Source organism: Eutrigla gurnardus (genome assembly GCF_963514095.1).
Source record: "Eutrigla gurnardus genome assembly, chromosome: 12".
Taxonomy (NCBI): Eukaryota; Metazoa; Chordata; class Actinopteri; order Perciformes; family Triglidae; genus Eutrigla; species Eutrigla gurnardus.
The window spans coordinates 16,558,030-16,583,984 of NC_139926.1; the positions used below are offsets into that span (position 1 = coordinate 16,558,030).

The 25,955-nt window shown below is 41.5% G+C and overlaps 1 protein-coding gene across 1 annotated transcript in view; it reads left to right on the forward strand.

Annotated features, from left to right (window-relative positions):
- The window catches only part of kcnh7 (potassium voltage-gated channel subfamily H member 7), a 35,956-nt gene extending 13,681 nt beyond the window's left edge, over positions 1-22,275 (forward strand). The window contains exons 4-15 of the mRNA XM_084022384.1: positions 2,317-2,754; positions 6,381-6,592; positions 8,552-8,977; positions 10,970-11,369; positions 11,763-11,962; positions 13,291-13,543; positions 15,688-15,893; positions 15,987-16,074; positions 16,211-16,372; positions 18,326-18,482; positions 20,889-21,069; positions 21,725-22,275. Of these exons, the coding sequence (XP_083878510.1) occupies positions 2,317-2,754; positions 6,381-6,592; positions 8,552-8,977; positions 10,970-11,369; positions 11,763-11,962; positions 13,291-13,543; positions 15,688-15,893; positions 15,987-16,074; positions 16,211-16,372; positions 18,326-18,482; positions 20,889-21,069; positions 21,725-22,009 (3,008 nt within the window). The 3' untranslated portion in view covers positions 22,010-22,275. The remainder of the gene's footprint in view (positions 1-2,316; positions 2,755-6,380; positions 6,593-8,551; positions 8,978-10,969; positions 11,370-11,762; positions 11,963-13,290; positions 13,544-15,687; positions 15,894-15,986; positions 16,075-16,210; positions 16,373-18,325; positions 18,483-20,888; positions 21,070-21,724) is intronic.
- The last annotated feature ends 3,680 nt before the right edge of the window (positions 22,276-25,955 follow it).

The following is a 25,955-nucleotide window of genomic DNA, read 5'->3' on the forward strand; positions in this document are numbered from 1 at the left end:
GAACCGGACCGGTACTTTTATAATAAAAATGCCGCTCTGCGCTCTGTCCAAAGTTCCCTGCCCGCTCGCTCGCGCTCACATACTCTGATGCAGGCCGAGTATAAATAAGTGCAGACGCGACTTGTCAGTAAAGTTTCAGTCATGTTCAGTGTGTTGTTCTCTCTCTATGAGACGCCGCTTCTTGAAAACAACATCAAGTCATACTCGTGTCTGCCATGTTGTTGCTGCATGCGCGACTTGTGTGTGAGTAAGCGGGTAGGGGAGGGGCTGGTATTGGTTTCACAGAGAGGAATAGAGGCGGGGCGAGGCACAGTTGTGTGTGGTAAACTGGTGATTCTGGATGATGTCACGGGCAGCATAACCACACCATCCCCAGACACTTTCGCGCCTGTCACATGTGCTCAGTGCGAACTTGCTCTCATCTGTGAGGAGAATGGGGAGCTAATGGCGGACCTGCCAATTCTGGTGTTCTCTTGCGAATGCCAATAGAACTGCACAGGGCTGGGCTGTGAGACCAGGTCCCACTAGAGGATGTAGAACCCTCATGCCACCCTCATGGAGCCTGATTCCGACAGTTTGGTCAGAAACATGCGCACTAGCAGGAGGTCATTTAGTCGGGCTCTGGCAGTGCTCCTCCTGTTCCTTCTCCACAAAGGAGCAGATACCGGTGCTGCTGCTGGGTTGATGCCCCTTCTACGGTCCTGTCTAGCTCTGGTCCGGTCTCCTGGTACCTCTTCCATGCTCTTGAGACTGTGCTGGGAGGAACTGGATTACCTGTGGGCTGCAGGTACTGCCTCAAGCTCCAAGTAGTGACACTAGCAGAGCACAAACCTAGAGAAGAATCAGTCGGGAAGAGAGCAATTTTCTGTGGCCACCACATGCAAAACCATCCCTTTTTATGGGGTTGTCTTGCTTTTGCCTCTCAATTGCACCTGTTGTCACTTTTATTTGCACCGAAGCAGGTGAACTTGATTCACAATCACTTGTGAATTGTGACCATGAACACATGCAGAAAATAGTTTAATGCTATTGTGTATTCCATATGGACTGCGTGTGTGTGTGCTTGTGTGTGTGTGTGTAGTGTGTAGTGTGTGCTTATGATTATGTAATTGTAGAAGGGCTCAGTTGCGATCATTGATACTACAGAGATTTACATTGCATAACCAGGATATTTTCCTTAAGCCACTTCAACAAAAAACAGCATCATCAGTATGCTGTTTAATCGAGCAAGGATTATTCATGATAAAATATGTTGTATGGGTATTAAATAAGTGTTCAGCTACTACAGTCAAGAGCATTGGTGTTACGGTCTCCATGCAGAGAAGAGACAGGAAGGTTGTCCATATCTCCTGCTAGCTCAGGATGTCATTAGGTTCCTCTCCAGGAAAGTTGTTGAGTGTCAAGGCTCCATTGCAAGCTGCCATAGTAATAACATCAGCCCATGGAAACAAATGGCACCGATGTTATGTAAGGAGGCTGCTGAGGGATGGGTGCCTCGTGAGCGACGCAGGGTTTACTTTCACCCTCTTTCTATTGTTAATGAGCCAAAACGTTCACTGTCTCCCAAGAGGTCATTAACATTTGCTACTGTGTTCGTTGTGAAAATGTGTGACATAATAAATCGGTTGTGCAGTCTGCTCTTCCGGCTGTGAAAGAAGATGTGTTGCAATGTGGAAGTCTGTTTTTATCCGTCTCACTTTTCATAGTTTAATTCACTGGAGCATAGACTCTTATGCTGGACATTGTTTTGTCATTTAAAGCATGTGAAGCTTCAGTTCGAGAAAGTATCACAGAAATGCGATGCTCTGTGCAGCATGGACACCTTATAAAAGATTAATTTGAAAAAAACTGCACGGAGGCCTGCACACTTGACAAAGCAGTGCCAAAACGTGTTAATTTCATTATTTATGAGTGGATGTGTTTCAGCACCTACCATTCCCAACTTTGGGCCTCCATGTACTATTACTGTTGTTGCTGAGAGAAAGCTGATATACCGAAAGAACTTATTAAAGTAATACATTAATATGATAGCTCATCCTTTAGTAAGAAAAGGGAGTGTAGTTCTCTGGGTGCACTGACATGACCTTTGCAATTATTGAATAGTGGTCTATTATTTGAGGTTTGTATCAGTTCTCACATACTTTTTATTTCAGTTTCCATTTTCCCTCATATGTTTTAATCAGAATAAATTACTTATCCAAGCATGTATTTCATTGTTCATGATGTTAAAAAAAATAACTTTTGGATGTTTTTAAATTATAGTGCTGTAAACTATATACTTAACTTGCTTTCTCATAATTTTTTATCACTTTTTAGGGAGAAGTAGATTCTTCCGCTTCCGTCAGGCCGCTTTGAGCCTAATGAATACCAAGCAATCTCTTCCGCAAGAGGACCCAGATGCTGTGATGGTGGACTCGCCCAAAGAGAAGGAGGGCTCAGTGGCCCTGCAGAGCTTCCCATCACCCACCAAGAGCATTTGCAGTCCCATTGAGACCAATGACACGCATGGTCTCATAGACTCAAGCCACCACTCTTCCCAGGCCAGCGTCGGCCCTGAGCCACTTGACCATTCATCCCCGAAACTCCCCTGGGAGAATCTGTACCAAACAGAGCCACACAAATCCTCCACCACCCTGTCGAACACCTTCCCCAGAGGCAGCTTCAACAGCATGAGGCGAGCCTCCTCCGTCCATGAAATGGAGGCCTACAGCTGCAATTCCAAAAGCATATTCAGGGATCGTCATACGGGTGAAGGTACGTACCTGAGTATGTAAGTATAGCCATGACATTATGATTGAATTTGCATTAAAATGCAGACCAATTTTACCTCAACCATATGACACTTGGATGAGCAAGAGAATGTACACCAATTTCTGATTAAGTCTGCAAAAGTAATATTAAACAGACAGCATTTTGTTTTATTAACTTGACCTAACTTTGGTCTTATAATCTTTTTTTAATGTCTTTATTTGCTCTGTCCACGAAACGCTGCCTTTAGACAATGTCGGAGGTAATCATGTATTTCTGCCCATGACTTCAGTGCTGTTTTGGAGCATGACTTTCAAGAAAGGCAATCAGCATAAATCCTCTTCACAGCAAATCAAAAGTGGTTTGATTTGCTTTTGATTGTTTACTGAGAGCGACATAGTGATTTTGTTGTATCGGCAGTCAATGAAACTCATATAATGTAATCATATAAGCCTCATATCTGCTTTCATCATGTGCCAATCAAAGCGTGGCTTTAAGATTAAAGCTATGGTCCACGATTTGAAAGGTTTGAAAAAAGCACCCCCCCCCCCCACACACACACACACACACACACTCACACACACCCTCTGTGCTCCATAATCCCCCCCCCCCCTCTTATTTTACGAAAAAAGTTCACCGAAATGTGCTTCTGAAAACATTTTATGCAAGAAATAAGTTATGCAGTTGCTGGCTTTGCACCGCATTTTGCACGGCTTCTTACATAGACAATGAATGGGAACATACCCCTCCAGTTTAAGGTATAAACTTAGACAGGACGCCGTTTAGTGTCCCGGTGTGTCCGGGACTTCCACAACATGTACAAAGCAGTAATAGTGTTTATTACAGCCATGAATGATGACACATTATCGGTGTAAATGCAGCGGGTGCCGGTCTGATTTCTCTCACCCCGACTGCAGTACGTCCCCAATCCCAAACTGCTCGGCAATCGCTCGCCACAACAAGCGTCTTGTCCCCTCGTAGTTTCAAATGCGGAAGTGGGTCGGGATGAGGCGTGAGCAGGAGAGTGAGCGAGGATTGGATCGGCCGCATGGCTACTATTGGATGAATTTTGGCTTAATTGACAAATCTTTCCAATCATAGACCAGAGCTTTAACCTGCATGAATTAATGCTTGTATTATGGGATACCATTCTAGCTCTGCTGACTATTCTTCCAAGCTTTGCAAGCCTTAAGTGTACAGTATCTGTGGGAAAAACCTGAGTAATTGCATAGCTGGTGGTCAGGGCTGTAGTGGAGGCTAAATGCACGTAAACGCCCTTAACGTACCTCTGGAATTTTGGAAATAGAGTTCACACTCCCCCTCCTATCATGAAGCGACAGGTTGTCTCTATTGATCAGTGGATAATGGATTTCTGAAGCGTCTGCTGTGTCTCACCTCCTACAGATACAAGCACTTGATTACACATTCAGACATGCTTTTGTAGGTCTTTTACTTAATGGGGTAGATTAGCCAGTAGGCTAAATAAAGTGATAGGCTGCCTAACCGGTGTACCTAGCAGAATTCTCCATTACAATTAATTGTACATGTATTTTGCAGGCAGTGGTGAGACAGACAGCGATGAGAGAGGAGAGACAGGAGGTCAAAGAGAGGTAGGAGTAAGAGAGCGGAGGATAGTAATAGGAAATAAAGAAAGAGGCACATCAGACAGTGGAGGGAAAGAGAGAAGAGGAACAGAGAATTAAGTGACAGATGTAGAGAAACAGAGAGAACAGGAAAAACGAGAGGAGGAAAGCCTAAAGTTTAGCATTTTTCTGTAATGTAATTACGTTTGTGGTTCCAGGGAGGTGCCATTTATTTAGTTTGTTTTGTTTTTCTAAACAGACCCTACTCTGACCTTTTTCTTTTCTGTATGAGGACACAGTTGGTTGATCTTTTCTTTTTGTAGGCCTGCTGATATGGTTTTATTTTGATTAAATAAACACTTACACTACAATATTTATTAATACAACACTACTTTTAATAACGTAATTGGATATAGTGACTATGTGAAGACATGACGGAGCACTCAGTGATGTCCTTGGTAATGTCTCATGGTCACACATAGGATAAAAACATTGGGTAATAGATTGAAGGTAGTCATAACCATAACCAACAATTTTGACACTGATGACGCCAGTCCGGTACAAAATATAGGCTTATGCCGCGTAATATATCCAGGTCTGCCTTACTGCATCCTGGTCCATCTGTTCACAGACTTCAGTCATATATAGTTCATGATCAACTATGATGGTTTACCCACCTCTGATTTTACCACTACAGCCCTGAGCTGTAGTGCATTTCCGAATTGTATAGCTAACAATGAGCTCCTCCACTACCCACTGTTTCCACAATGCATTAGTCAATGGTAAGTGTGGTAGGCTGCTCCTGCACAGTTGGATCCACCAATGCATCTACAATATACAGAGTTTCATTATGTCACCCTGTTGCCAAAGCATACGGTGAAGCATCTCTTTTCATGCACATGATTGCAAAACCAAAATCCTTATTTCACTAAAATATTAGATTGGATTTACTTAAAGATATAATATGCATCAATACAAAAATAATCACTCAAAATGTACACTTATGGCCCATTTGAAGTGTGTGGTGGTGTCTGTATTTTCACCTTTTTTCTTATTTTGCTGTGTTTTGGACTCTTTCTGGGCATCAGCAGACAGCATTTGGACCCTAAGTAGTGGTGTAACTCCCAGCCAATAACCAAGGCGTGCAACCTGTTCTCATGTCTAGATCAAAAACCGCCACTATGTCACGCCTCTTGGGCGACTGGGGCTCACAGACCTCACAGATCTGCAGGCATACACCAACAGGAACCTTCGAAGTACAAACACTTTTACTGTACTTAAGTAGAATTTTCAGGTTTCTGTATTTGTTTTTCTGACAACTTTTCACTTACACTCCCTACATTTTAAAACAAATATCTTTCTATTTTATCGAGTACGTTTTAGATAGGTATTTTTAAGACATTTGAGGGGAATTATCAAATTTTTGTTCTCATTTATTTGACGCGAGATACCGTTAAAAAAAACAGCCGCTAGTAATGTCCTTCATAGAGCCTGTACATTTTCACTTTTACTTGAGTAAAGAAGTTGAATCAGTACTTCTACTTTTCCCAACACCAGTATTTGTACTTCTACTTGAGCATAGACTGTCTGTACTTCTGACACCTCTGCCGACAGGGTTGTGAGGAGGTGTGAATGTGGTAATTTGTGCTTTAGAACGTAACCACTGTGAAACACTCTGAAAATGTTTTATCCCTCTGATTCACAGCTTTGTTCTCAGTAACACCGACCCCTCTCTTCATTCACTCTCTAGCTCTCTCGACCTTGCTCGCTGTGCTCTCTTCTCTTTCGCTCTCTCTCACTCCAAAGAAAAGAAGGGCAAAGTGTGAATGATGTGTTTACAAACCGCAACCAACAATGTGACGATATATTATTCCTTTAAGTTCTGCTCACTGGCAGACTGGCATTCATTTCCATAACCATCACATGATGACATCTTGGGTTTTTAATGAAAAATCCAAATCCTATCAATGTTGAAATATTATATAAACGATAACTTTAACAACGGTACTAATGCAAGTGTTTGTTTTTGTTGTTGTTCTTAACAACCAGGCCCTTTTAATCACATGAAGTCCAGCCTGCTTGGCTCTACCTCTGATTCCAACATCAATAAGTATAGCACCATCCACAAGATCCCGCTGATTGCACTCAACTTCTCTGAGGGGGCTGATAAGAAGACTCATTCACCGCCAACATCCGAGAAAACCATCATAGCACCAAAGGTCAAGGACAGAACTCACAATGTCACAGAGAAAGTCACACAGGTGAGTAAGGAAGTTACACTTTGTTTGATATTGCAGTATCTGCTAAACCATTTGCAAAAGCTTTCAGTGGGTTGTGGGATAGCATGGTACTCGGATACACGCTGCAGAGATAACATCCCTGATTGCAGAGAAAGTGGGGATAATATTAAGGGAAATAATTCATACTAAACTCATAATCATCTACATCAGCTAGGAGTATTTGTTTAGAAAAGAAAGAGAAAGGACATTCCACTGAGCCTTCATAAAAGACATTTTTACTTGCAAGCCTTCTGCAGGGATTCTGCAGCTCAAGGACAATGCAGCAGGACTAAAACGTCCTGTCATATGGCTGAAACAGGGGCTATCTAGTGGCACAATTCCCCATTGACAAGACAAGCAGCACAGCTGACGCCAGCTTGCCAAGGACAGCTACTACGGGGATCCATCGCATTTTTGATTAATGAATGCCTGTGCTTCGCTTGATACCGTTCAATAGAAAGCCAAAATACAAAGCCCTACTTTGGGGATAACTTCAATCATTCTGACAAATAAATTGTTTAGCTATACATAGCCATGAAAACAGAAAAACAATACTGCTAGTACTTCTGGGCAATTTCAGCAAGAACCAAATACTAGAGAACCTAAACCTGATTTAAAGTTATCTTTCAGCAGACCCCAGACCTTTTGTCATATCTCACAGGTGTTTTATTCTATCATTCCATATGTTCATGACTTTGCCAATCAATCATACTAGTGAATCCATGTCATTGTTTTTTCAGATTAATTACTGCTTATAATACCAATCTTTTTATACCAAAGAAGTTGGGTCCTGTGGGACAAAAGCAATGGAAAAGCCTTTTTAGTAGATGGAATATTGTATTGGCCTCATGTTTGCCATGGATCCTGATTTCAAGTATCCTACAGTATCAGGGGGGTAGTTTGACTCTGTCAGTCATCAGGAGACAGATGCTCTGTCTATTTCCGTCTTTTACAATATGCAAATTAACTCTAACTTTCATAAAATAAAAGATTATTCTGGGATTTTTCAGACTACTTAAATAACATGACGAATAATGTTTTGAGGAGAAATAATTTAGCATTTTGACATGATGGTTGTTTCTCACAGTACATAGTTTATTCTTGGCGTTCCCAGTCCGTATGTTAAATATGTCTGTAGGATGAGGGTTAAACCTCCCTGCTGACTTCAGTTTGGAGTTTTGTAGATGCCACTGAGATATGAACGCTGCATCTACTTCCTGACTGCTAGCATAGGGAAATCTATAATTCATGTGTTGAGGATAGGGGAATGTGCTGAAATGAATAGAGAAACCCGCCTCCCTCATCCTCACTCCTGCACTATTTTCTGCCCTCTCTCTTTGTCTGCCACTGCTTATTAAGCGAAATACAGGGGACGACTTGGCCTTCCTGAGCACACTGAATAATTTATCATCCAGTCAGAGTTCATTCATACGGGCAAATTAAAACAAATGTTTGTTTATAATATACTTGTATAAAAAATATCTATCAGCACAGTTCATACAGCTTTTATCGTCTGTACAGTGAAGTATCTAAACTTTTTTTTAAACCAAGAATGTGGAACAAGTCAGCAGTAGTCAGATTATTCAAGGTGCTTGTCATAATGAAGTGGCTGCCTTTACCTAATACTGTTTGACTGCAAAGCACTTACCTTTGTGTGTCATAATTCATGTCAAATTAATCCTTGAAGGCTGTGAGCTGGTTAAATTATCTGGTGGCCTTCAGCAGTAATTATCGTAACACTTAAGTATTTGAAAATGTCCTTGGTCAAATAGTCAGAAGGATGATCAACAAAGAAAACAGGTGAAAATACAGTTTTCAGTGATCCTTTGACACTAAGATCCACATTAACATTAAATGACATTTAAAAGTTAAAATCAAAAAGGAGTGGTGTCGTCAGGTGGTTTCCCTTAGTGTCCTGACCCTCTGTTCCCTGTCCTCCAGGTGCTGTCTCTGGGAGCTGACGTGCTACCAGAGTACAAACTCCAGACAGCCCGCATTGACAAGTTCACCATCCTCCACTACAGTCCCTTCAAAGCTGTGTGGGACTGGCTGATCCTGCTGCTGGTCATCTACACGGCAATCCTCACTCCCTACTCTGCTGCTTTTCTTCTCAACGACACGGAGGAGCAGAAGAGGCGTGAATGTGGATACTCCTGCAGCCCTCTTAATGTAGTGGATTTAATGGTGGACATCATGTTCATCATAGACATCCTCATAAACTTCAGGACCACTTACGTAAACCTGAACGAGGAGGTGGTCAGCGATCCGGCTAAGATAGCAATCCATTACTTTAAAGGCTGGTTCCTTATAGACATGGTGGCGGCAATCCCCTTTGACCTTCTTATCTTTGGCTCAGGATCGGATGAGGTATGCTATCTCTAATGCATATATATCTTTACCTGATTTTTTTTTTTTTTCTCCCAGGGAGCTTTGCTAAACATCAACCCGGCCATGCCTGCACTGTTATCCATTTACTAAGTCCAGACTTGTGCCCCTGGGCCACTATTTAAGCCTGAATCTTTCTGTCTCGGCTCTGAAAGGATTACTTTAAATTGCATGTTTTTTCATACTTTTTTTCTCTCTCTCTTTCTTTTCCTTTTTTTTTTCTGAATGGTCCTCATTCTAGAATCCATTTACACGGATTAATGGCTTACCAAATGGCAATCAATGATGCATTTATGTGAGGAGCAGGCCAACAGGGCTGTGTGCACAGCTTACATGCAGATGTGAGATGGCCATTGGTAGGCTGGCTGCCAGGCCTGCTGGCTTGTTTGTTGGTAGGATATGTCCCCTCAGGCTCTGGATCCACTTCAGTGCTTTACCGTGCTTTGTAGGCACTCCATTACACCAGAAAAGCTCCTGATTATAAACCATAATCATCTTTTCCGCCATGGCGGAGGGTGCTGAGTCAGTTCAGTGAATGACAGCAAACCAAAAAGAAAATGGACATTTGTTTCTCTCTCACAAGACGATGTAACAAAAACCCAATGTATTATCTTCTGCCTCTCATGCAACCTATGATGATGCTATAATAAATAGCGTGTCATACACTGTTTTAACATGCATGATACATGCTTTTCATTCATAGCTTACCAGCTCGGTGTTTAAAGATTTGAAAAGAGTGAACATGCAACGTCCCGCACCGCATTCTCATTCAGAAAACAAGATGCAGCTGAAAGGGTGGCAGATGGTTTTACAAGGCTCATTTAATTTAGCAGCTTAACAAGACGGTTTTAACCTACAAGCGCTTAAGTAAACGTTTTGATTGGCGCAGAGAATATATTTGCAATAGATTTCAATCAATGTCTCATTGCTTTCAAAACAGTGGTCTTTCCAGAAGATTGATCATACTGTGAGAGGCATTATGCAAAAGTGGCACCATGCAGTGTTTTGTCACGAATAATAACTATGATAGAAATGGAATAACAAAAGATTAATATCAAGCTGTTTCACCGTGAAAGCAGTGGAAAAAGAAGTTGAGTGCTTTGTCCCTACTTGACGCACCTAAATGTTGTTCCCATTAGGGAGGAACAGAGAGACAGAGAGGGGAGGGGGGGAGTTCTGCTGTACAGCTGTGTTAGAATATGAAATTGCTTGTTCAGGTACATTTAAGACCTAATTCAACTTTAATTGGTTTGGAGACTGCAGTGTGCCTATATGGGATTTGAAAGGCCACATTTAATATATTGTTTGGAATATTTTATATTTAGGTTTTTTAATTATCTTTCTTCTAGTGTTGTTAGATGAGCGATATTTAATAACCCTACAGTAAAACAGGCCTGTTATGATCAGTTGAGAACAAAATACCAATTTTCATCAAACTCTGCAGTTATGTTATACCTCAAATGAATCAGTGTGGGCCTTTAAATTCAAATTTAGGGCTAGAGTTCCCAATACGCACTCAAAAAGCAAGTTGTAAAGCAACTAAAAGGTCTTGATTTTGAGTGCGTGTTGGAACTTAATTCTGTTTGTTGTTTTTTTCCATTGGTTTTACGGAATTCATGATTTAAGACGATCGTAACTGAGGGGTTAGGAAGGAGGTTGCAGACATTAACTTCCTTCACTGAAGTTCATTCAGTAATTGTCAGGTAGATAAATGGCCGTGCCAATGGGAGTCGTGGTTAGCGCTGCTTAAACCTTTCTTGATGACACAGAAGCAGCAACAAACTCCAAGGGAGCCACCGATTGAGTGTTTCTGCCCGTTCGGTGTTGAATAAATGAGGATTTATCTGCGGGCTGCTGGATGTGCTCATTTACCTTTGACCAAAGCTCTGTGGGGAGTTTCCACAGCGGAGTCTTTTAAGTTTTAAACTTCTTCTGCTATGACTAACAAACTGCCCTTCTGTACTTTTTGTCTAGACCACCACTCTGATTGGCCTGTTGAAAACAGCTCGGCTCCTGCGATTGGTGCGAGTAGCCAGGAAGCTGGACCGCTACTCTGAGTATGGTGCTGCAGTCCTCATGCTGCTCATGTGCATCTTTGCACTCATCGCCCACTGGCTAGCCTGTATATGGTACGCCATTGGCAACGTGGAGAAGCCCTACTTGGAGCACAAGATTGGCTGGCTGGACAATCTGGGCGTGTCCATAGGGAAGCGATACAACTACAGCGACCCCAACTCTGGCCCCTCCATCAAGGACAAGTATGTCACGGCACTTTACTTCACATTCAGCAGTCTGACCAGCGTGGGCTTTGGAAACGTTTCCCCCAACACAAACTCGGAGAAGATCTTTTCCATCTGTGTCATGTTGATTGGCTGTGAGTATGTTTTGGTCCATTTTCTTTTCTCTAACTTTATTCTGCTTTCATTTCACAAGCGGATTAAAGCATTTTTTTTCCCAGTCTGTCCATGCTGGGAGAGAGATCTCTCTGTTGTTTGAGATTTCATCCATGTTTCCCCATTGAAGGGTTTTGTTTTTTAGGGGGGGTTCTTTATCCGACTCGAGGGTCCATGGACAGATTGTTAAATCCCCTGAGGCAAATTAGTGATAAGTAATGCTAGATAAATAAAATTTGACTCTATTTGGCTGGATTGGATGACAGATTGTAGGGGTTAACTGTCTTTCTCTGTGGGCAAAGTTAATAATAAACATGCAAAGCAGTCTGTAGAATGTAACTCACCTCTTTTATTGATGATCGTTTGTGTTTCAGCCCTCATGTATGCCAGTATTTTTGGAAACGTCTCGGCCATCATCCAGAGGTTGTACTCGGGTACGGCCAGATATCACGCTCAAATGTTACGGGTCAGGGAGTTCATTCGCTTTCACCAGATCCCCAACCCACTGAGGCAGAGGCTGGAGGAGTACTTCCAACACTCCTGGGCCTACACCAACGGCATTGATATGAACACGGTAAATACACCGGATCACCACAACGAATAACAACATAAAATCATTGAATGATTGTAGAATTATATCTATATGCAAGATTCTCAAAAGAACTTTCTCTCTCTCTAACCCTGCTGTTCGGCTGGATTAACATCTCTACATTGGTAAGAGCAGGAGGTACATGTTTTTTTTTTCTTGTCATGTTCGTGGTGCTGTGTCAATATTAGAAATGCCCCTTACTTACAGTATGCATGATTTGTGTGAATTCATCTCATTATGTGAATGTAGCAGCATGCACTGAAAGTGGCATGTTGTCTCATTTTCAAATCCATCTGAAATTTTATTTGCAATAATTTTATCAGTAACATGCTTTCGCAGGCACCAAACTATATTCCTCACCAAAAATTAGTTTGTCTTTATGTTCTGCTTATTTATTACTTTTTTTGTTCAAGTAGATATATTGTCAACGTCAAAGTTTGGCATTGTGTAAAAGATTGCAACATGCACGGTTTTCATACCCAGGTAATTTTATGGATTTTAGTAGAAACTCCCTCTCGTTTTTCTATCAATTCAAGAAATTTAAGGTATTTAAAACAACCCACAATTTAGTGCGTACTTTCTAATTAAAGCTTTGCCTAAATTGGCACCTCCTTCATCATATAACGCATAATAAAGGAGTGGGAAAAGCATTTGTGTATAATAATGCTAATAATAATAATAATAATAATCTGTGCTTATTAAATGTGGTTACTCTGTTTTTCTACTTAAACAAATTATGGTAAAATGTATGCAGTCAATTATTCCCTTTAAAGTGGATGCATACATCAAAAGTCTCCATGGCTCCTTCAAATCAATGGACTAAGGGTATAGAAACGGAAGCTTCTTTGTAGCTTGCATTTATTACACAATGTGGTTTTGCCTCCCTCCAATATTATGTGTTACCAGATCAAGAAAACAGAGTCAAAGCCAAAACTGAGCTGGTTATGTGGATTATTTTTACACACATTTGTTATGAAAAAGCCACAAAATCTGCAGTTGTTACATGTTAATATAATTTGTATGAACGTGTCTTGATTAAGAAACACCATCGTGTCCTATTAATATTGAGGTTTTCCTTTGAATTCACTGTTTGACCCTGTTTAATAGGCCTTTGACCCACATTACCTGTTTTTTTTTTTAATCCCTTTTCCTTATCTCTGTGTGAAGGTCAAGCTTTATTAAAACGTCTCTTAAAAAAGTAAAAAGTAAATTCATCTCAACAAATTAGCTGCTCACAGCTTTGCGCTGGCAGAAAACGAGCTCTGTTGAGAATATTTTGTGCATTTTACTCACAGATATTCTCTGCATCACAGGTGTTAAAAGGTTTTCCTGAGTGCCTGCAGGCAGATATCTGCCTTCACCTCAACAGGAGTCTTCTTGACGATTGCAAAGCGTTCGAAGGAGCCTCCAAAGGCTGCCTGAGGGCCTTGGCCATGCACTTCAAAACCACTCATGCCCCTCCTGGAGACACTCTGGTACACAGTGGTGATGTGCTCACCGCTCTGTACTTTCTGTCCCGCGGCTCTATTGAGATCCTGAAAGATGACATCGTGGTAGCCATCCTCGGTAAACACAATCCCTTGTTGATTATGTGAAATATGAGATAAAAAGCAACACTAAATTAATAAGAGCGTTATGTCCTATGCAAGCAGTTTTTGGTGTATGTGCATTTATTTATCTCCTTCCATCCAAGAGAGATTGTTTTTTGTTCGACCTTTTGCCAGTGTCCATCATCAGTATCATGAAGGCAGTTGGCAGTCTCTGTTGTTCTCAAATTGCCCACCTGTCACAGAGTGAGGTGAATAACTGAAAAAGTCACCTCCCTGTTGTATTAAGGATCTGCCAGGTGATTGTGTGTTGAATGTCAGCATCACACCTGTTGAGACAAAGACACAAACAAATACCTTTTTCTGTGGCTTTTGATCAATTCTGATCTTGAAAGATATGTTTTTGTGTGTTTTTGCTGGAAGATTGCTGGAAACACGCCTTTTAATACACATGTAGAACTCTACCTTTGGCTTTTTGTGAAGGATATTATGTATTTTTTTTCTTATTGATTGAAATATTTGAATTATTGATTGAGCCCAGGATGCTTGATATTTTCAAATATGTGACGATAAGCTCAGGAAATGATAGATGGTGGTGTTTCCTGATGGATTTTACACTATTTTAACACAGTTCTACTTATAAGGAGGCTCAGCATTACTTGTGTGCACACCAAAGAATTAACGGTTATAATGCGAGCCCTTCAAACATTAATCATTTTCAGGTCATGGTAGCAGCTAACCCATATTGTGTTCACACATTTTGACAAGAATGGCAAAGTGTGTCTGCCGTCCCCCATTTCTGTCCTCTGGGCAATAAGACTGTTCATGTGACAGGTTTGAGACTTTGACATTTCTATTAAGTGGCTCCATGAAAGGTTGTTGGCAATTTCAAAGAACACGGTGAAAAAGCTGTCACTTCTGACAGCACGGGGAAATGAGTTAAAGCTGCAAAATAGGGATTATTATAAAGGGCAGTCTAAACTGTCTAAAACAATTGCCAGCTGTAAATATGAAATACTGTTTGCCTGAGAAATATAATGATACTGAATACTCTTATTAGAATAATGAGTATTTATCTCATTATTTTCATGGGTGAACCACAACCAGGTGCTACGGGCCAAGCTTGGATTAAACATGCCATTATTCATGAGACGAATGCTCTCCAAAGCTGCACCTGACAGAATGGGGTTTAAGCTTAGCATAAAACTGCTGCATCACACAAATTCCATTATTAACGAACACAATGGCAAAGTCACTGATCTCATAGGTGAGCACATTTGTATTTGATACAAACGCAATGTGCCATCAGCATAATTTTTTGCTCTAATTAGTCTGTAAAAAAAAAAAAAGAAACAATCTGTCTCAGCCCCCTAACAAGGTTGTGGTCTGCCGATAGCGCTGACGCGTTCTCCTCTTGTAACGATGCCCAGGCCAACAAGGCTACGAGCATTGTTTCGCAGGTGAGGAATTATTCTCTCTCACTGCCACGCCGGGCTAATGACGAACTAAATCTGCATGTGTGGTAGAGATACTGCACTGTGTGAGGCTATCCTCTGTGGCAGAAAGGTGTCAAGTGCATGCTGTGAAAGGCACACTGGCAGCCAACATATCATCTCTCTTCGTGCTGAACCCCTGCTTACAATGTTGGCATTTGGTGAACCCAGGGATCGACAAATTTACTTTTCATTATGGCTTTCCTACCAGACCTCTAATCCTTTTTGTAAAATAAACCTTTTATCTCAGCAGAGAAAACCCTGAGAAGTTTGCTGAAGAATTGGCTTCATTATGTGATTAATATCAGCATCATTTTTTCCCCCGTTTGAAGTACGCAAGTGTGCCAGTCACAATCAAAGCCTCCTTTTCCTCCTCATCAAAGTTGCTTTGAGTTTGCGGTTACTTCTCAGCATAAATAATGGATCAAAGATGGAAAGACAAGTGATGCACAAGCCTTGGGAGAACGTCTATACAGAGAGGGAAGACTGTTTGATTTTTATTATCCACAAAAACAAACACGCCTGTGCTCTTTAGTGAGACTCTGGGGAATAACGAGACAAGTCCCTAAAGAAAAGGAGGCAGTTATTCTCTACGTGGCGTCGATACATTTTTCACTTTCCCAATGAACCTTTCGAGAAGATTTATTGTCTCTGTGTGTGTTGATACCAGGGAAAAATGACATCTTTGGAGAAATGATCCATCTATTTGCCAAGCCCGGGAAGTCCAATGCTGACGTACGAGCTCTGAGTTACTGTGACCTGAGCACCATTCAGAGAGAAGATCTGCTGGAGGTGATAGACATGTACCCAGAGTTTGCCGACTCCTTCTTCAACAACCTGGAGCTCACCTTCAACCTCCGAGACCAATCTCCAAAGGTACATGGTACTGCGCAGTTGCTATGGGAGATGGATGTTCAGCTATTGTCATTGCAATAGTATAAACAGATTCTAATGCTCGCGTTGTTGCAGCCCTCGTGCTCCCAAGGCGGTGACTCTGATGGTGAGGCCAGTAGGAGCAGTAAAAGAAGGATATCCTTCACACCTGATGTATCTAAAGGTAAGTGGAATGTCCACTGCTGCCTCTTGTGCTTGCAAATGTGCGCTTTGTTATTTTCCACTGATTGGAGCACGCAGGATCTATTCCACATGGAATTCACCACAGTGTTACTGCACTGTTGCTTGCCGTTCTACAGGAGAAAACAAGGAAGTGGTTAAAGACTTGGGGAGGGAGAAGGAGTCCAATTCGTGCCTAAAGAGGAGTTCAGAGGCCCTCTGTCCCTCTCCACCAAGTGTCCCAATCCTGGACTCAAATCTTGTTGTCAGGGACAACGTGGAGAGAAGACCATCTTTTGAAGGTAATAGATTTTTGTTTTACAAGCGAGTATTATGTGAACGTAATCTTTACAGTTTTGACGAGAACGTAAGGAAGATTCCTGGAGGGCAAAGGATGATGTGACATAGCCACATGGGGTTACGAGGGTTATCTAAAGTGGACCAGAGATACGTAACTGAAAGTGCCCGATTAACCAAATGTTTTAAACCCTTGCAAGGTGAATGGTGCTTCGGGTTACTTATTTGTTTTTTTGTGTGTTTTGCCGAGGTCAAAAAGCCATGTAATGCAGGCTACTGTGATTCTGCCATATATGACAGGACAACAAGGTGACAGGGATTTTTTTAGACCTAGTGACCTCAGAGGGGAAGGGGAGGAGCTACGGGCAGGAACCAGGAAGTTGGAGAAATGTTTGGTGTGGATGGAAAAACAAAAAGATGTGTGGTGTGTTTGAGAATTATTATCCTGTAATCTTAAAGCCCCACTAAAATCCACTAGAAGGCCACGCTATCAAGGCACTCGTTAAGAGTCAACCTGGGAGAAAAACTTAATGAAGAAATACCCTTGTGGAGTATTATTTGCTTGAATCTGCCTTGCCGGTGAGATCTTTCCATTTTTTCCTTTTTTGTGCAATGCATTGCTAAGGACTTTTTTTCTTTGCATGCTTTTGGTGGAATACTTTTTTTTATGTTTTTGGACTTTTGGTGTTTTCGGTTGCTGAGACTTGGCGAAGGGGGAAATGTATAAATCCTATGGTGTATGAAAGCAGTGTTTTGGTTGAAGTGCATTGGTGTTTGGTGAAGCTGCTGATGCTGTTATCAAAATAATACAAAGGTTTTTGGGAAACTGTTTGTAGACTATTTGTTTTGTTTATATCTGATTGTCCTCGTGTATGGGATTGATGGGGTTCATTGCGACTTAAGATGGGTTTACAAATATAGCTTAAGTTTATGGTGCAGTTTCCGAACAAAATAGTGATTATTTACTTGAGAATCAGGATGATTGTTACACATGGGAAGCCAGTGTGGGATCATGTCCTTGTTGCTGCGAAAGAAACTCCCATTAAATGGATGGAGCAAATGCGTAGAGGTGGTGATCTTCCAAGGCTGGTGTGAATGATATACCTATAATGGCTTATCTTAAACCAAAACACTGAGAGACAGAACGCAGACATACATGTCGGAAAGATGTGATACATCTCTCACATTACAAGGGTCTTTGTTGTGGGGGCTTTGGGGGTCCAAACGTTAAGAACAAACATTTGCAATAATGAAAAAAACTTACTAAACCAGTATGCTTGATATCTATCTGCAACCTGTTTCTAATGAAACAGAAAGTACAGATGGCTAATGTATAGTTTTCTTTCTTTTCTCTGAGCAGTCTGGCTCAGAGATCTATATGTGGTGCACCGACTGACTAAGCTGATATAGAAATTGCAGGCTTTTGGATGGGTGAAGCACATCCTACTGACAAGACTGACAAGATAATTGTGAATGACAGACAGTTGTGAATGTGAAGCGTGACAGACTAAAGCTATTATTAATCTCTACTGCGAGAAGAATACAGGACATAAGGCCACATGAGGGCAAAAGTGAGTGCCATCCATGGTAAAGGCACACCAACATCCGGCAAGGGCCCTCGTGTCTATACGGCTCATTATGGTAGGGCAAAACCACCTGCACGGATAGTGTAAACACAGTGTTTAAAATCACAAAAGAGACTGAACACATATCAGCTGACAGCGAGCTGAATACGAGCGGGTGCCCAGCAGAGATAACAGGGTTAGTTTGCCACTGGAAAACATTGCAGTAATTCTCTCAGTACAAGGGCTTGATAGATTACAAGAGCCTACACGTAGCTCTCCTGTAGAGATTAATTACATTCTATTTTTGTGGGGGGGAGTTTGTTTAGCGATGACGTTGTTCTGACCCACATGTGAGGCTCTAAAGTGTGTGTGTGTTGCTTTTGCTCTCTCTAGATCTGCGCTGTGATAAATGGGCCTGTAAGAAGCCCACGGAGTACCTGGATGAGTCAGCACAGATCCAAGACCTGAGAGAGGATGATAATTCTGCCAGCGAGATCACGTATGGAGAAGTGGAACAGCGCTTGGGTCAGCTTCAAGACCACTTGAACAGGTACACATTCTCAGAGTCAGCAGATGGCTAGTGAGCTCTAGCAGTTTATAAAGCAGTGCATCATAAAAGAGCTTTTTGGTTTGAACTTTCCTCAAGAGTCAATGGTTTCTTTGTGTCAGCAGCAGAAAGTGTTTTAACTGTGTACTTTTACACGTATCCAGTGCTTAATTTGTAAATCAGGAGGTCCCAAAACACAGAGAGGGTCCTGTTTCAGTGCGTCAGGGGGAGAGGAAAATGTCACAGAATGCATTAAAAACCCACAGTGCCTAAAGCAAATAGGACACGCCTAGGTGCTGTTAAAAAAAAATGCAATCACAAGATTCTCTCCCTCTCTCCAAACCTTGAGATGTTCTGTCTGTCTGCCTTTCCATCTCCTCCACTCCGTTTCACTACTATAACAGCAAATTAAGTCGCGTATTGCTTGCTACACCTGCTGTTTGGACACGGTGTCACTGTTCACCAGACGTACCTGGAAACGGTATGAAATAATGGTAGATATCATCAAGCCTCACGTCACACATGCAGGATCATTGTTATCAGAACGGATAAAGAAAGGCACAATGTGTAATTAAAGAATATAAGATATTTAGTAAGTTTAGCTTTAACTTAACTATATATATATATATATATATATATATATATATATATATATTATATTTTATTTCAGATTTTTTCCATGTAAAGTCTCTGCTTCTTCCATGACCTGACTACCGATTGCAGGTTATTCCACTAGTTAAAAATTAAACATAGTGACTGACACAATGTTAACCTAAGTAGTGATTTTACTGAAGTGGCCACTGCATGTGTTTTTTTAAGTAAATACATGTGTATTGTGTATTGTATGTCTTGCAAACAACAGGAAGAGCCAGGAGACACAGTTGACTCCATAAAACCCTGAGTAATGCACCGCTTCTGTGCGTTGACACATTTTGAGTTTGCTCTTGGTTTTACAAACAGTCTGACACTGCTGTTTATGTTCAGTTCCGTAAATATTTATACACATTTTTGGTGATTTCTCAAAGTTACCATTAAATAAAAGCAAGAATTGTGAATATGCTGATCGGAATCAGTTCATCCCCAAGGTCAATGTGACCTCACATAACTCAAGAATGCATATGCTAATTATGAAATTTCACAGAAATATCTGACAAGATAAAATGATGAAGTGATGACATTTTGGAAAGACATGGATGTAAATTGCATCTTGGCTGGTTGGCGGACGTATACCACTGCGAGGCGGGAATCCTAATGGGTCACATTCTCAACACATAACACAATTAAATTTGTCGTTATGCATGCTTATTAATTATCCTGCCATTTTGAGACTTAATGATTATGAAGTGCTTTATTTTTCAAAGTTGTCACCTCCCACACTGCTAAAAGTAAGCCACACTTCCTCTGCGATCACGGGCACGGTGTAGTTCAATTGCCAATATACTCGAGTGTTTGGAGGAGGACAGCTAGCTGGCAGAAGCTGTTGTCGGACTCTGAGTGGGCGGCTGGATCTACTGGAAGCAGGATGATGTTCCGCTGCAGAACCGGAACATATTATCCTGTAGAATGGACTGTGTAGTACTGTAGTACTCGTAGAATATGACAAAAACCACCCTCTAGGTAAACTCAGTGCAATTTAAAGGGTAGATATGCAAGCAAGCCCCCTTTTCCAGAGTTGACTCATTATATTCTGTAGCAGAGACCCACATTGGCCACGCACCTGCAGCCTGCAAGCCACCAGAAATACACACAAATGAACAGCAGGTGGTATTTTTAGCTGGAATTATTACAGAAAACGAGCAACGGCACCAGGGGCCCAGAATCTATCCAATTTATATGGACTTTTTATCCAATAGCACTCTTGTCTTTTTATGTTTTTCTGCCTACTCTGAAAGGATATGACAGGGAAAAAAACCTTGGTGTAGCATTCTCTTCCAACCAATCTATATAAAAAGTGTCTACTGTGTGGCTGTGCCTCGTTACTATAGAGCAGCAGGGTAAACCCCAGACACAACACGTATGACTATGTTTATGAGGAGGCAAATAGATAATTAAAAGGTTATTCAGCATTACCCAGTTTTGCCTGTCAGCCTAAATATAGAACTTGGATGAAATCTCCTTATAATTAGATGGAACAAATGAGTGTGATACAGTAATTTCCACAGTAAATGCTGAATTCACGCCTTCCCACGGAAAGCTCATTATCACTCCTAGCATGAGCGCCGTCTTTCGTCTACTATTCTGGCAGAATGTTTTGTGATGCCTTTGCCATCTCATCATTTGTCCGCTGTGGAGCATAAGCTCCATCTAGTGCTCAGTGGAGTAGAACCATTGCAGCATCGCACTTATCAGATTTATGTCTCTTGTCTGTGGTCATCCATCTTTCTTACTCTTTGTTCTGTTCTTCTTTAGGCTGGAGTCTCAGCTGATGACAGATATTCAGACCATCCTGCAGCTGCTGCAAAGACAGCCAACGCTGGGCCCTCCAGCCTACAGCACTGTGACTGCCAGTCCGGACTATCACAGACCTGCTGTGAAGGTTCAACCAGTTGCTCTGACTGCAAGCCATTTTTTCAGCCATACAGGAACTCAAGTAAGGATGTTTTTGGAGTTAGAGACAGTTCTCCCACACACACACACACAACAAGTTATTTCTGCACATGAGGCATTGCATTTTTTTTCCCTTGAAGAACACAGAAGTTGTGCATCAGCTGGCTTTAACAATCACCAATCACATTCTCCCCAAGTCATCAGCGGTGTTGATGGAGACACTGAGGCAGCCTCTGTACGCTGACTAGCTCCCACTGTTTCATATCGCTTCGTTCATATGTTAGTTGCCAGAATAAATGGACAATCACAGGAATGAATCTGAGCCACTGTCTCACCATCTCAATCGTCTGGATAACATACCCTTATTGTTTCTTACAGGAGTCAATATAAGCTAAAAACGTAGTAAGCCTTCCTGTATGGTGAGATGTTTTGTCATAGCATATATCTATTTTGTACTGTTGAACATGATTTTTCATACAGCGGTTTGTATTTAGTTTTTCTCTTATTTACAATAATTGCTGTGTTTTCACAATTTAATTCACATCACAATTCACATCCAAACGTTTTTTTTTTTTTTAAGAAATAAATAAAAATAGGTTACCAAGTTGAAACTAAAATATTTAATGAGTACAAAAAAAGTTTTACTTTAACTCCAATGCAGGCAACTAATTTGTATGTTGTGCCATTCTTCTTCTTAGGACCCCAACCACAAACTGGAGAGGGCCATTCAGGAATCCAAAGACTCTCTGTCGAGCTTGGCCAACGCAAATACACCCATGGAGGGCAGCCTTACAGCATTGCTCGTACAAAGACATACAGAGCCACAACAGCAGCAGCGACAACCGATCACAGGGCAACAGTCTGCACTGATCCTTCTTCCGACTGAAACCTCTTCCACCTCCTCCCCCGCCCCTTCTGACTCCAACCTGAACACCACTGGACTCCACAGACCCGTCTCAGACTCAGAGTTTCCAAGGTCATAAACTTTCCGACATCACGGTGTTCTAATATCTGGGTCGTAATGCTGTAATTACTTTTAAAGTAGCAGCGTTTTATCAGCATGCTGGCACAGACATCAGTATTGTTCCTTTACAATGGCTTGGTAATAGTAGTAAAATGTTGTTGTTGTTTTTTTTCATTATGCATGTGGATAAAATACTGTTCGCTACAGTTAACAGTGATTTGAACTGTTTTCTGCAGTTACCAGTATAATAAAAATGGTTACATATTGTAACGACAGTTCTTCAACGCAGAAGCCCTCCGATGGACTCTTTAAGCATGATCACACACATTCAAATATACATGTAGATGTCCAACCAATCAGAGGAAACCTATTCAACTAGACAGAGTGGCCCTATAGGAAGACAGCACTACCCTATTTAAGTTGACAGCTTCCTGATAAGGTCAACGTAATCAGCCGGGATGCTGGTTAGGAGCTCTGCCTGGTTGTTGCCTACGACTACAACACCCAATCAACTTTCTACTCAAATAGGCTCTAATGGACTCTGAACCACTCCTCATGACTCAGCATGTTTTGTCCCGGCACACAGTTGGTCCCACTGGGCAGGGCCAGCAAGTCATCCGCAAAGAACACCTCCTGTTGGCAATCAGGTTTGCACTGGTCACACAAACACCAGTGCACCTGTTTTACCACATTCACAGCTGTATTTGTTGCCCGTCAGAGAGATGTGTCCCTTCCCTCCATATCATTACTTGCTAAGCAAGTGGAGCTGACTGACCTACCTCACACTAGACGGCTCCCTATGCCCAGCACTCCAGGCGTCAGAGCACATCACCTGTTTCTTCACGGCGTCAGGTGCAAAGCTCTGAGAAGAGTAGCTCCCAAACACGCAGGTCATAGCTACTACCAGGAAACCAGGAAGAGCATGCACAGTATGACTCGAGACAACTGCTCCCCATCATCATCATCATAGGTGCTGAGCATGCTTGGCAAGATCTAGGGAGGGACCAAAAACAGGGACAGGGCAAAGACAGACCCTCAGAACCCACTCAAAGTCCTTCCTGATCCAAAGGAAGGCGTCAGAAATGAAGTCGACCAAAGAAATTCTTCCTCGTCTAACATTCGAATAACACGAAATCTTAGCGGACCAAGACAAGAATGACTCTCTAGTCGACTCATAGACTAGCTCTGTGGGTAATGCCTTTTGATAGTAAATAGTGAGCATTTCTTCAGACAGGCCATCTACCTTTCATGTCCGAATAGGGAAAGATTATCCCCACTGAAGTTGAGTGTCTACAGAGAGCAGCTAGTTCGCCGCTCACTGCCAAAGTAGTCCTAGAAACAGGGCAACGATCATTCAGCCTCCTATACTCCAGTCAGTGTAAGACGAGAAGTTGAGATGGAGACCACCATTAAAGATTGTAAATGCTGGCTTTAGACGGCCTAACTCCATCATTGGGGTGTCCAGGCAGTTTGCAAGTCTGGCCCTGCAGTACTGTGTGTCCTCATTGCCATCATACACATACTGCGTGAGTACCAGCAGCATGAGGAGGGGATTAGGTCACAACGGGGAAATGGTGAGACAGCCATTCTTCCTCCTTGCCTAGTCATAGGTTGAATCGCATACATTGTGATGGATGGATTTTCCTAGCCTTTTGAACACCCTCAGCAGTCACTGATGAACATGGTACGTCCTGTTAGAGCCTGTTTGAGTCTAAAGCCGGTGTACGACACATGATGATATACAGACTCTACCACTCAGAGGGCCTGCATATGAGCAGACCTGCATATTGTAAGACTACACAACCTGGCTTCTGCAGCTATTGGTGTAACACAGCATTATTACAATGGTATAAGAACAGTTTTCTTATCCTTAGTTGTATGGCCGTCTTCTCTGAAGTGTGACTCAGGGGTTATGGAAAATTGCACTGCAATATACAGTACAGTATCAGGTATACTGTCGTTTTTCTTCTTTGAACAATGTGCATTATTACTGTGCAACACTGACGTGTACCTACTGTACGACATTAAGCCAACGGAACGCACCATGCATGCTTGTCCGAGCGGATATCGTAACGCGCAGTCACCTGCGGTTATCCCACAACCGGGCCTCTGACAAACAGGTATGATGTAGGTATTTCTACATGGCAGTGCATGTGTTTTATAGTTATATATTTACTGTTTTGCACTGCTTTTGAGCCCAACGTAGCACATTACAATATAAAATGATGTCAGCATAGTTGTCTCTATTTAGGTTGCACTTAGAGGGTGAGTTTAGGGGGAGAGAGGGGAAGGGCGACGTGTGGAAATTAGTACTTGCGCATAAACAGGCCTCAGAGAGGGTCTTGTGCCTATACAACCAATCCAAATACTAAGTCAGCATCTTCATGTATAACTAACCATAGCATCGATGAAGCATATCGTTTCCCTGTACTGTTTTTGTTGGCAGTGTACATTCAAGTTAAAATGTTGTTAGACGGTTGTTAGAAGATAAATGCATCAAGTGCAAGATGTAAAAAAAAAAAAAAAATGTTATTTTTTTTAACTAAGTAAATTATATGAGAAACTCTTTAGCAAAACAGTAGTGCATATGTTTGTTTTGACGCTGTTGGAGCAATAAATGAAAACACTTATAGTTGTGTAATATTTATCTAATGTTCATATGTATTAACAATGCAAATACTGGTCATTACTTCTTTGATATGTATAGAGAGACATTATGATGTGGGGCTCCAGGGGGTTTGTTTTGGGGGTGAGCAGTGGGAGCCCAGATTTTTTTTAAGCTTTGCCCCTGATCATGTACTTACCCCACAACGATCACTGCCTGAACCACTAGAACAAAACTACGCTGTAGTGTGAATGGAGGGAATAATACGGGACACTCATGTGAAGAAAACGGATATACACTTGAGGTGGATTTATGTGGACTTGAAATATATTCTTGATTATTGAACTAGATCTTAAGTTTTTAGTTTCTATTATAGGTATGTCTTGATTTGCAAAGGTTAGCCTACTAGTGATAAATGTAGTGGAGTAAGAACATTTCCCTCTCCATGGAATATTTCTACTCAAATAACTCAACACGGTACTTAAAGGCACTGTGATTTTTATCTCTCTGGCAAATGAGAGCTCTCCTCAGGTTGGAACGAGGCAGAGCTAAACTGGGAATAGCATGATGCAGGTCACTAATGGTACAACGGTAAAGCGGTCCCTTGTAGGTGCAACATGAGTGAGTCAATCAAAGGGTTTAATCAGCCACAATTAAAGACCTGTGTGGTCGGACAATGGGGTTTTAACTAAATGTACTTCTAATCACCTTTAAACAAAGTTCCCACCAGAATGTTATAATAATAATAATATCTACCTAATGCTGCCACCTAGTGGACGGTTTAATATAGACACGAATTGATTTCAGAATGGTCACAAATGTCTTACATGATCTAGAAAAGAAAATTAAGAAGTGAAGTGTGACTCATTGACATCGGTAGAGAAACGTGTACGTGTATGGCACGATATAGTTGGTAAATGTGTTCTCATCGAGGAATGACGAGCTATTCTGTCTAATTGGAAAAACATTACATTTCATTAAAAGCCCATATGTCCCAGTTATCTACTAATACTTGAACGCAGCATGGATTTGTGGATCTGTGTGGACGTTACGTAACGTGACGTAGTCTCCAAACTCCACACGAGACAAATCCTGTAAACTGATCCGCGCGTATGACGCTGTGCGCGCGCGCTCACACAAATGAACATGTATTGATATTTGTTTACATAGGAAGCTTTTCGAAGTCGAGAATGTCAGATCTGCGAATTTAAAAAATATGCACGTAAAATATGATTTGTTTTGTTTATTAAAATTCTCACGTGTGCATTTGTTAAAAAAAAAAAAAAAAAAACTGCGTCTTAAATTGAGTGGAGATTGGAACTCGCATTGTGCAGACGCCAAATTATGATCATTTGTAAAT